Source organism: Coturnix japonica, chromosome 1 (assembly GCF_001577835.2).
Source record: "Coturnix japonica isolate 7356 chromosome 1, Coturnix japonica 2.1, whole genome shotgun sequence".
In the NCBI taxonomy this organism is placed as follows: Eukaryota; Metazoa; Chordata; class Aves; order Galliformes; family Phasianidae; genus Coturnix; species Coturnix japonica.
The window spans coordinates 76,212,607-76,224,935 of record NC_029516.1 but is presented as its reverse complement, the minus strand read 5'-3'; the positions used below and the strand labels follow the sequence as shown (position 1 = coordinate 76,224,935).

Here is a 12,329-nt window from a genome sequence, read left to right as displayed (position 1 = left end):
TGAGAAAGTGAGCTAAAACAGTTTTCCAAATATTTGCACAACTTAAACGTGAAAGCAAAACTGGAGCCAACATCTTGTCTTTTTAGTCAGCTTCACAGTGCTCAGATCAAGACTGGTATGGCTTTATCAAGCTCCACATAAATATCATGAAAACGTTCCACAGATTTTTCCAAAAATTCACTTACCACTCTCACTTAGTGATACAAAAAGTCATAAAACTAAGCTGATGGTGTCCAACTCTTGAATTTATGTTATTACTTCAGTTTCCACAGCATTAGGTGGAGTATTTCTCAGTGACGCAATCATATCATCAGTGCAAAGCCAAAATAACAGTTATTTAGGCCAAGATTTGTTTATGCCTTGTTTTGCTTCAAAGACATAAATGAATTGTTTGAGCTTGGTTCTATTTCTTCTCTGTACAGAGACATTTTTAAAGGCCGTTTATTAAGGCAACATTACCAACCCATCTAGTCATTCTCCACTTTCAACATCACTCAAATATCAGCTTGTGTTTCTTTTGGCCAGTTCATCCACAAAGTTTGACTAAGGTCCTGGAGCTGTGTAAGATACAACCAGAAAGGGAGGGAAAAAAAGAGACCTTAAGGGACAGTCGTGTTGTTTTTCTCTTCATAAACAGTGAGAGGTAGTAAGATGGAAAGAAAACAAGAGATTTCTTTCTGTCTGATGAGGTTCCTGAAGTTTCATAATGTCAGATTGAAATATGGACTCCTTCTGGAGTTTTTCAGTCAAAAAACACAGCCACCATCTTCTATCATTTGAAAATGTGTTTTTCCAAAGCCTTTCCAACCCAGGCCAACTGTGGTGCTTGAAGAGTCTCTTTTAAATCTATTTTAATTATTTGTGGCTTTTTTTTGGTTACTGGAGTGTAAGAAAAAAAGAATAAATACCTCTAGAAGACATTTTGCCATATGCCATTTGACAGAATGTTGAAGAACTGCACCATGTCATAGGTGTGCCATCTGAACTTAAAATGCTTGACTTATGACGTGGCTTAGAAATCTAATTTTCCTTTGAAATTAATCAGTACCTTCTTTGTTTACTAAGTTGCCACTATAATGGCAAAAACTAATGTTCCTAATGCCTATGGGCTTTATGTTTTCTGACTGGAAAATACAATTAAGAGTAGATTTTAATATCACCGACACTACAATCATTCATTATTATTCAACAAAGGAAGTATGCTTTTGCCAGTGAAAGCATCCTTTATTGTTAAAAGGACTGGTAATAAGTATGATTATATGTTTGACACTGAAGGCATGTTAGTGTTTGCTATGGATTCAAGAACTGTTTATTTATTATAAGGCTCCTGATGAGATATAAAATGGACAGCAGCTTCTAATACATGCATTTAATCCCACTTGCTAGTCACATAAGTCGCAGGGTTACTTCAAAAGCTGATGATCTGAAACATAGTTTTTTCACTAGGAGGCAAATCAGAAAGGTAAGCCTTATTAATATTATTAAAGGAAAAAGTATTAAAGGAAAAATAGTGAGTGACAAGAAAGGAAAATAATTTCATATCCTTTGTTAAGGACAATGACTGAAAATGCCATTTAACATCAAATGCAAACTTCTTTTCAGGTAGCAGAAAGTAACGGCTTTCATAGAATAAGCAGCCACTGTCCATTTTCCTGAAAAAAAGACTTAATAAGATCTTATTTCTTAAAATCTGGCTTCTTCCTGCTTCTTCTTCCTAGGCTTTTAGTTTGTATTCAAAGCTTCTTGACCAGTGGTTTATAATGATTTAAATGCTTAGAAGACAGCAAAAATATATACCCTTAAGTAAATAAATCTGTCATCAAATGCTAAATTTTCATGTGTTTTCACATGAAGTAGACCAGCTACCATGAAGTGCTAAAATAACTTTTACTGACGCTGACTTTAAGTGGTGTGCACTTAACACAGAGAGGTTTTTTTTTTTTTTTTCTGACTTATTTTTTTATTTGTGATTCAGGTACAGCTGGAAGAGATCCACTTTTAATGTACTGAGCATTTTCATATTGCTGGCATTACAATGTCACTTTTCCCCTTTCCTCATTATATTAGTAGGCTCTCAAAAGTTGATCCTGTGACACATGTTAATGCATACTTATTTATAATCTTGCAGATCGGTTTTATAATTTATTTTTTAAATGCAGGGTTCATTCATGTGCTTTTTATTTTCATAGTTATCAAAATGTTGAAAAAGATTCAAACTTGAGCAAAAAAAAAATCTGAGTGAAAGACAAATGAGGAGAAAAGTGCAACTATTAAGTGTAAAAACTCCAAGAAAACAAGTGGCTTGCCAATTTGTCTTTGTAAACAGTTTCACTAAATAAAACAGCTCTTGAATTAATCTTATTTTAAGCAGAATACACACACAACAGTGCTGAGTACACCTGGTTCTGGAATAGTTTGTGCTGAAAAATACTATTCATGAGAGTATAAAATTATCCTGAAACCAAATTTGTAATTGGACGTATTTCTGATGTTTTATTGCAGCTAAATGTCAGTTTTTCTTAGCTTTCTGGTCTACTCCCTAGTGAGTGCTCAAGAGATTTTTAAAAGAAAAAAAGATTGGGATTTCCTAAGTTGTCAAATACTGTGTTTTTATGAAGTAAAACATCTCGAGCTGGAAAAAGGAGATAAAAACGTTAATTCCATGTTAGCCCTTGGGAACTGAAGCAATAGCGTAACCTTCAGTAAGAGCAGCCAGAGCCATATCCAGTGTCAATGTGGGGCAGGCGTGGTTTTGGATCAGAGTCCTCTATTTTGGTTACTAAGAAAGTTCAATTACTATTATGGCAGTTATCCCAAGTATTTTTTTTCCCTTTCTTCCAGCTTACGCTAAGAGATAATAAGAAGTTGGTCCCTGTTACAATAATCAAACAAGGTAATTTTGTCTAATTTTTAGAAATCTCGTTAATATTCTACAAGAGTCCTTCAAAATTAATAGCGGTGGAAAATTTGTGACAGTGTTGTAAATGTTATGAATATTTCCTTTCCTTTTAGAATGGATAGAACTTCAGAAACAACCATATACTTAAATTACAAGTACTATTAACTCATGCCTATTTGTTAATAAAATGAGTTACTGATTTTCATTGTGAACAATATCTTACTTGAGTCAATGAGTAGACACGAGTATTTTTTTTTCTCCTGCTACTATCCATTCCTTTCTGTCTCAATTGAATTGTCCAAATATTTTGGTCTCTCAGCTCAATACTTGAGCTTGAAGAGATTTTCACTTATATCACTGTTTTACCCTCTTTTCTCCTCCTTTCCCCAGTCAGTGGGGTGAGACATCTACAGCAGGCATACACATACATCCATTTAGAAACGCCTGTTTCTTAGTAGCAACTATATTAGTGAGAGTTATCGTGTAGTGGAGTTTTTGAAGATTTAATATTTGAAGATAGCTGTGGAAAATGAACTGCAGATTAAAATTTGCCAACAGAAATTGAATAGTGAATCATTTTAAGTAAGAAAATAAAAATTACAACTTCTGAAGCAGTTCACAGTTCAAGAACAAGATAAAAATGAGAGGTGATATGAAAGCAAATTACAGCAATTACCTATAAAATATGACTGTACTGATGCTTACTTCACATCTGTTTTTTCCATCACACATCTTTTCTGAAGACATGTGGATGGTAGCATAATTAAATGGGTTGGAGGTGGATGTATATTAAAATAAGTATGCAATGTTTTTATATCAGATATATCAAACAGACATGCTAGGGGAAAGAAGAGATGCACCTTTAAGGGGCAATGTAGAAGAACACAGATTGTAGTCTTTTAAACTGAATGCAAATACAGAAAAGACAAAGATGGTGTCCTCATCTCGTAGTGTTAAATTGAGAAAAGGTTTTCAGAATGCTGAGATTTGTCTCAGGTGTTTTTTTTGTTTCCTGTTTCAGTTTTTTCACATGATTTTGTTAACATATTTTTTTTGTCTACACAGTTATTCAGAATCGGACACAGTCAAAAACTTCAGATAGTTCTTCTCTGCCAGGAGCAATACTAGGTGACAAGAAGATTTTTGTTTTTAATTTTCCCTCCTCTGTGACTGAAAATTATAACAGTGTAAAAACTTACAATTTTCTTGATATTGATAGTTCTTTCCTTTTATTTACACACACACACACACACACACACATAATGTAAAATTAGAACTGCCTGTAATAGGTGAGAGAGATTCACTGCATCATGCACCTTGTGACTAGTTTATTCCTGCCTCTGGGAAGGTGTCTAATTCTTTAACTATGGAACTACTTTGAAACTATTTAACTTTAACTAAAGTTTGTTTCATGTGAGTTTTCGTGGGCAAATGTGAGTCAAACATGTAGTCATTCACCACAGGTTTGCTGTTGAGTCTTCTTCGGCCTGCTAGATGGTATGCCGTATATCAAGGTACCCAAGGGTTATATGCTTCAGAATTTGTTTGCCATTTGAGTTAATAGTGAAATTGTGCTAATGTACTCAGTACTAAAATCGGGAAATTGCACTCAGTGCTCCAGTGGGAAGTAATAGTTACAGATCAGAACTAACCCATTTCTCAGATACTCAGGCTACACACCCTATCATTCTGTAGGGCAACCTGTATACTGTTCATTTTTTTCTTGAACTAATATCTCTATCATCTTTCTTTGCAGTGCATCTTATTGTTCCAGGTCTCAATGACACTCAGCAAAAACTTCTTCCTCCTCTGTCAATAGATGACATAACTCAAGTGTCCACAAAAAGACTAGGTAAGCAGTAATGAACAAAGCTGTTACTGTTCGTGAGCAGTATCAGTAGTTTAGGCGATATGAGATTGTGTATACAAGAGAAAAACCTTTTTTTTTTTTTTTCCCTATTTAACCTGTGCTTTTTATTTGTTTAAGTAATAGTTCGATTGGATTAGAGTTCACTGGAATCACCTATTTTAAAACATCTGATCAGATTTCTCATTTCTTTCAAAGCTATTCAAAAGAATGAAGAATTGATCCAAAGAAAAGAAAAAGATGAGAAACCAAAGCCATGTTTACCATCTTTAGGACTTTTGTGTCGTTTTACATTTTAACTTTTTTTTTTTTTCCATAGATATTATCTTCTAATGTTTATCTTGAAAAATGGGGGTTTATGTCCTTTTGTAATAATAAATTTTCAATGAATTTTTATTGTATGAATTCACATATGACTAAATGGGAGAAAATATTTCATGGAGAGATTCCTGTAATAAAATCCATGGGGGGAAAAAGAAATTGTCACAAAGCAGAACATTTCAGTACAAGTTTCCTGCATGTTTGATGAATATGACTGGAACCTGCAGGTTCCAGCTCACTCTGAAAGAGATTTCTTGAAGTTTTTGTTTAAGATTTGCAAACTAATATACATTAGTCTTTGAATGACGTACTCATGAAAAATACAGCTATTTTTTAAATGTTAACAATGCCCTTGGTCCATCTTACAGATATCTCCTTAGAACAACTCTGGAGCTGATAATTTTTGGCTTTTCTAGTCTTAGTACTTAATTTTGATTCATAACAACTAGGTTAGACTTTCTTCCTTTCATATTTCTACTTTGTTTATTTTATTATCTTGCTTCATTACTGACCATGGCACATTCTCAGACTAGTTCATTTTGCTTTTGAGTAAAGAGCGCTACTTGCTTTTGTTCAGATGTTGGGTGCATGTAAGGGTAAAGCCACACAGCACAGTAAAATCTGAATGTGTTTTGACATATTGCTACTATTATAATTCTCTATTATTTGGAAAGGTCAAAATAATGCATTCCAAAATGCTGTGTTTATTGAATTCCCAATTTTTTTCAATTTACTTTTTCAAAAATCTACCAGTATTTTTAAAGAATAGTAGCCAAGAAAAACAGAAAATATCTCACCTATGAAACTCATTTCCTTCTTCCTCAGTGAAAATAGAAAAACACAAGTATTGCTCTTTTCAAAATGAATGTCCCCAAGATTCACTATTTTTATTAATATATATCTGTTGAAATTAAAGGATTTTATCCAGCCACTATAATTGACAGAAATAAGAACACAAGTACACATCTGTCACTGTAATATTTGAAAATGTATTTGACTGTTCTTATAAAATCCTTAGGTCTATATTACATCTTTGAATTCTGAAAAGTATTTGACTATTTTAATGTTGAAATGTTAGGCAAAACTGTTTTGCACCGTGAAAGTAATGACTCAGAAAGCATTAAATATATGCTGTGAATCCTATTCTCAAAGTATTTTTTAAGAACAAAATAATACTACAAATGCACGTGTGTTTAACATCTTTAGGCAAATGCTTGTGTTCATTGTGTAGTGGAATTTTATTGATTCCTAAAGGTATTCATCTTTCCACATTTACCCATATTGGTTTACTTTGGCAAACTGAAGTGAGACAGAAATAAATCTGTAGTGGAAAAGAGCAGATGCAGCTTTGCTGTAACTCTCTAATGCCTTTGTCCCTTTAGGTAAGAATGAGACTCAAGTGTGGCCAGCTGAATCCAAAACACCAGAAGTTCAAGAAATCTCACCTCAGTCCCTCCCAGGTAATAAATATTCTATTTTCAGAAACTGTACTGCGTATCTTTGCCAAAGATATAAACTGAAATTACATTCATTTTTACATTGCTTACTCTGCAGTTAAATGCAATAGTTGGAAGACAGAAGCATAATGAAGCTGAGTTAGTAGCTGTGAGTGATACACAGAGTAAAATGTAGATAAAATTCTGATTAATTTTGGAGCAAAGGTTCAGATGCTCCAATTGTTAGGTTAGTAAATATGTATATTTTAGAACTGTACCTTTGTGGACTGCTGGGTATCTTGAAATGCAAAACAAAAGCAATCTTGATATGCACGTTGAACTTCTGACTTTGATGAAATAATTTAGAAAGAAAATGACGAATAAGAGCACGCTAGTGCAGAATGCCTATGTGACATTCTAGTTTTTACTCTAAATTTATTCTTCAAAAACCTTAGTATGAGGTATTCATACTAAATATTAAAGGGGAAATAAAAAGCTCCTTCACATGAAATCGTTGTTAAATAGGCTCTAACCTATTTTTTGTTGCTGTTGTTGCTTAATGAATGTTTAATGAACAGCTCATCTTTAATTGGAAGTATATGGATACTTTACAGTTTGAGTTCTCTTGTGTACTTGAGTTACACAGTCATCTTATGAAATAATTTGCCTTGTCTCCATAACTGCAGAACACGCAATTTACAAATACATTTTACAGAAATAACTCTTCTGTGAAAGTGAAGGCGGAATGGATAAATTTATGTAATCATTTGCCGTGCAAAATCCTAGTCCTCAGGCTTGTGTTCTAATCAAAATCTAATTTTGGTACACCATTCTTTCTGATAGAATTTACCGGTTAATCAAGTACACAGTGTGAAATCTGACACAGAAATTGATATTTCACCTTGAAGGGAGAGAATCAGCCCACTCCAGTTGCTTTCCTTTGTATTATGTCATTATGTATGTAGTAGACAGTAATTCTAAGCATAATCATAATTGCACAGAATTATCTTTTTTGAAATTGAATAGTGTTTTTCATTATTACAGTAATCAGCAAGTAAAGTCATTTTAGTAGCAAACGATATACCACCATTTATAATCATAGAATAATTACGGTTGGAAAAGACCTCTATGGTCATCTAATCCAACCATCCACTTATCACCAACTTGCCCACTAAACCACATTCCCTAGTGCCAGATCTACATGTTTCTTGAACGCTTCCAGGTGTGGTGACTCAGCCACCTCTCTGGGCAGCCCATTCAAGTACCTGAACCCTCTTTCTGAGAAGAAGTGTTTCCTAGTACCAAACCTGAAACTCACCTGGGGAAACCTGAGGCCATTTGCTCTGTTCCTCAACCAAGGGTACTGAGGAGAAGAGACCGACCCCCACCTCATTACAACTTCCTTTCAGGTAGTTGTAGAGGGCAATAAGGTCTCTTCCCAGCCTTCTCTTCTCCAGATTAATTCTCATTTCTCTCTGCCACTCCTCGTAAGGGTTGTGCTCCAGACCTCTCACCAGCTTTGTTGCCCTTGTCTGGACAAGCTCCAGGGCCTTGATGGGTTGTATTAAGGGGTACTCAAGGTGCTGCTTCACCAGAGCTGCGTACAAGGGAACAATCACCTCTATTCTCCTGCTGACAACACTATTTTTGATACAAGCCAGGATGCCATTGGCCTTCTTGGCCACCTGGACACACTGTTGGCTCATGTTTATCTTAACATCAACCACTACCCCCAGGTCTTTTTGTTCTGCACAGTCTCTCAGCCACTTTGCCCCAATTCTATAATGTCACCTAAGGTTACTGTGGCCAAAATGCAGGACTCACAACTTGGTCTTGTTGAATTTCATCCCACTGACCTCAAGCCAGTTATTCAGCCTGTCCACATCCCTCTAAAGGACCTTCCTACCTTTAGACAGATTGACTGTTCCTCCAAGCTTGATGTCATCTTCAAACTTACTGAGTGTCTCTTATTTCCAACTGAATTGATCATTGGTGATCGTTCCTTTTGTTTATGTTTTTGTTGATCACAGCACCAAGGTCTTACATTAAAGTAGATTTTTCAGGAGTTTCATGCTATTTACATTGAAGAACATATTCACTGTGTTTATGATAGTTCAGTCTAAAGGGGAAAATGACAGTAGGAAACTGGGAAGTGGGAGCAAATCCTTTGGAAGAAAACAGAAGTTATCTGAATGGAATCTATGTCTACCTGTTGCCTATGCAAAAATAACCTGAATAGTTTTGCATTTAAGCCAGACTTTCACAAGCAACTGAAGTCAGAGATCTGAGCACCAGCCTTTTGCAAAGGCTGCATTTGAGAGACAGGATAAAATGAAGACACATTTGGACTTAGCATTAGGATCTGTTTCATTATATTTTGCTTGGACTTACCTATTTGAAAATCATACTGGATTTTTTTTTTGAAGTAAGACATAGTAGTCATTTGCTGTGAAATTTTTAAGGACTGGTGCCAAAAGTGGCTTCAGAATGTTCTTTTAAAAGGAACTATGTGATCTCTGTCATTGAAGAAGGGAATAAAGGAGCTTAGAGTGTTTCAGCAAGCAGAACTACCTGAAAGGCTCCATGAGCTGGACCATTCTTACACTACTGTGAGCCTTTGCCAAAGGGTGTGTTCTGTTTTCTGTGGGTCAGTAGCTCTTTTGTGTGTATTTGTCTGACAAACATCCCACCGTTTTCTTAATTTCAGGCCTCCCCTCCCTTGGCATGCACTTTTACAGAAAGACTAGTTAGTAAGCTCTTTCTTCATATTTTCCATGTAGGAATATTATATTCTAAAAAGAATACTATTTTGTAATAATTTTTAAGTTTTTTTTTCACAGACTTTAAAATTCTCTGAGTTGAATCATGTGTGAACGTTTTCTTGACTTGGCAGGGAAATTGTATCTGACCAGTGGTGAGAAATATCAGTGCATTTGTCTAGGATCAGGAAGAACTAATTCAGAAAAAAAGCAAACAAACCCAGCAGGTTATTTCTTTTCATAAGGAGCTGTACCAGAAATGCATCAGAGTAGACTTGTGAAATAGAGAACAGACTTGAATTGAAATGGACCACCTGTGAATCCAAGCTAAGGCTAATTTGAGTAGGAGCAATTCCTGTGTTGCTGTCCTTTTCAAGTTCTTCTTCCTTCTGGCCTCTAAAGGCTTCCCCAAGTGCTCACAAGGGATATCAGAAAAAGTGAGAACACTACTTCCATCACAGTATGCAAATTCAAGCTGGGGAGGAAGAGAGGATCATGAGTAAAGGAGTGGAGAGAAACGCTACCTAAATGGATTCTAGCTCTATTGCATGCTGTAATAGCAAAGTTAATTTGCTTAGTTTTGTTAACCATTTACTTTCCAGCTACCACTGAACCATCCAAGGAAATTATTAAACCGACTTCTCCTAATTCCTGGGAAAAGTCAGAATTATTTTGAGTGAATTACTCTTCTTCCCTATTTTAAACTTGGAGGCCTAAAGTTTGGAGGAGAGCCTCATGTCTTTTATCCCTATTTTAGACATGCTCAGCTAACTTGGTTGCCAAGGGTCATGCTTCATGTGAGTGAAAACCAAATGACTTCTTAAAAGAGAAATCATAGTGATGTCTAAATATCTGCATTTGCTTTTTTCTCATGGTTACATTTAAGCAGAAGGAAATGTTTGCTTTTGAAGCTCTTCTGAGGAATTTGTTGGGGTTTGTTTGTTGCAGCTATTATCTTTCAAGGTCTCATGGATGAATTTTCTCCCACAGTGTTTATAGAGATAATCTGTTTTAACTTCTCTGTAGAAATAAATCACTTTCCACTGATGATAGTAATAACACTGTAGTTGACTTAGGACCCAATTCAGTTTCTTTTAATAAAGCAGCATGGATAAAGATTATAGCTTTTAAGGCAATGAAACACAAAGTCCTCCAAAACAGAAAATAGTAAAAAGTTTCTAACAGTAGTAGCAGCTATCCAGCTATTCCCAAGCTGGGAAACAGCATGTTTTCTTTAGGGAGAGAAATGATAAGTTTATACAATTAAACATTCAGTTCTTGCCTGAAGCTTGCTTAATGGGCTGTGAAAGAAGTATGGAGAAAAAGGGGAACATGCAGAAATAACTTCTCTTTTACTTCATTTCAAAATGAAATTGATCTTAAACTAAATAAAGACTAAAATGTAATTGTATATTTGAGGTAATCACCATTATCTCCTGTATATACCAGTAGGTACTAAATACTGCGTAATTTGCTTTCTGGAAGGAACTAATATTCTCAAATTTAAGGCTGAAAAATATCTTGTGTTCCATGCTGTTCTTCTTTCAGAACCTCAGACTTTTGCTTATATGTCCTTTATTATTGATTAAACACTGAAGGACCACTGACAAAATGGAAGAAAATAGTGCTATTGGCTTACACACCACAAGCATTCAGTAGTGTATTAAAATGTAGTTAACGCTTCAGTATAGGTAAAATGAATGGCTGCTTGATTAGCTGCCCATGCTTTACTGTGAAGATGTAGAAGAAAGAGTAAAAGTAAAAAGAATGTTATATTGCTACCACTGGATACAATGAAGGGCGAAGGTCTTACAGGTGAATCTTTATTCTTTTTTTTCTTTTTTCTTTTTTTCCTGATAATTTTTGCATTAGAATGATTAAAAAATCCACAATAGCAGAGAAAATATTTGCAAATACATTGTGTGGTATAACAATTCTGTTATGCTATGTTCTAGGAAAGAAGCTTGGGAGCCTGTAGAGGAAGTATGTTCGAGTTTCTAAGTTTTTCTGACAAACATTTTCCTTTTGCTTGTAAAACTGCCACAGAATTACCCCAATACTTATGGAATTCACAAGTGAAGATAAAAATGAATTATGATGAAGTTAAGCTGCTGCTGCAAAAAAAAATGCTAATCAGCTGACATAGAATAGTTGTTAAAAAAGCGGTGGGCTTTGGGCAGTAGATGCATAGAGGGATTCAAAATTAAACAAGGCTTCTTTTTTTCTAGCTCAGGCCAAGAAAAAACATGGACCTAAGGAATTTAAATCATCGCCTAAACCTGAATTGCAATCTCAAAACATATTGGGTAACTAATTTTGCCGCTTTTTGCCTTCTATATACAGTAAATGCTTTTTTTTAATTTTCAGATGACTCTTTCTACTGCATCCCTTCTACTGAGCAGCATCAAAGGAAGTCCTAATTAAAACTTTTTGTTCCCTTTGTGCTTTCAGCATCTCACAGGTGAAATGTAAAGCGGAATGCATCCAGCACTGTCTGATCTGTGTCTGTTACGCATGATTATTGCTAGCAGTTTTGACTGGGTGATTCATTCTTGTTTTTCAAAGTATTGCTTTCTCTGTATGTGATCTTAATAACTCACATCAGATAAAAATTCCATCAGTAAAGTGATTTCAGTCACAGAATAAAAATTACAAACTCATTGATTTTCCTTTGACGACAGATTCATTTAGATAACATCAGTAATGTGAAAGGAATATTTTATGTTGCATATGACATGCATTTGTGTTTGATTTGGAGAAAAATAAAAGCTGCAATGTTTGGGTTTTTTGGTTTTTGTTTTTGTTGTTGATTTGTTTTTTGGTTTTTTTGATTTTTGAGATCTCTCCTTACTTAAGATTTTTTATGTTTCTTCTAAGTTCTCCAATGTTAGTTTTGTTGCCTTTATTTTAATCTGAAAACTACGCAAAATTATGAATGCAAACTTCTGGTTATATATCTGTACATATATTTAATTTGGATTAGATTTTCTAAATTAAAAATGGCATAAATAGAGGATGATGAGTGTTAATGGAGAAGACCAAGCTTT

The 12,329-nt window shown here is 34.8% G+C and overlaps 1 protein-coding gene across 34 annotated transcripts in view; it reads left to right on the top strand.

Moving 5' to 3' along the window:
* The window catches only part of ABI3BP (ABI family member 3 binding protein), a 125,683-nt gene that overhangs the window by 40,516 nt on the left and 72,838 nt on the right, over positions 1-12,329 (top strand). For 28 of the 34 annotated variants that reach the window (XM_032447803.1, XM_032447789.1, XM_032447807.1 and 25 more), the window contains exons 7-11: positions 2,842-2,893; positions 3,965-4,027; positions 4,656-4,751; positions 6,470-6,547; positions 11,511-11,588. In XM_032447803.1, the coding sequence (XP_032303694.1) occupies positions 2,842-2,893; positions 3,965-4,027; positions 4,656-4,751; positions 6,470-6,547; positions 11,511-11,588 (367 nt within the window). The remainder of the gene's footprint in view (positions 1-2,841; positions 2,894-3,964; positions 4,028-4,655; positions 4,752-6,469; positions 6,548-11,510; positions 11,589-12,329) is intronic. The other 6 variants (XM_032447796.1, XM_032447821.1, XM_015877003.2 and 3 more) reach the window with 1 other exon arrangement.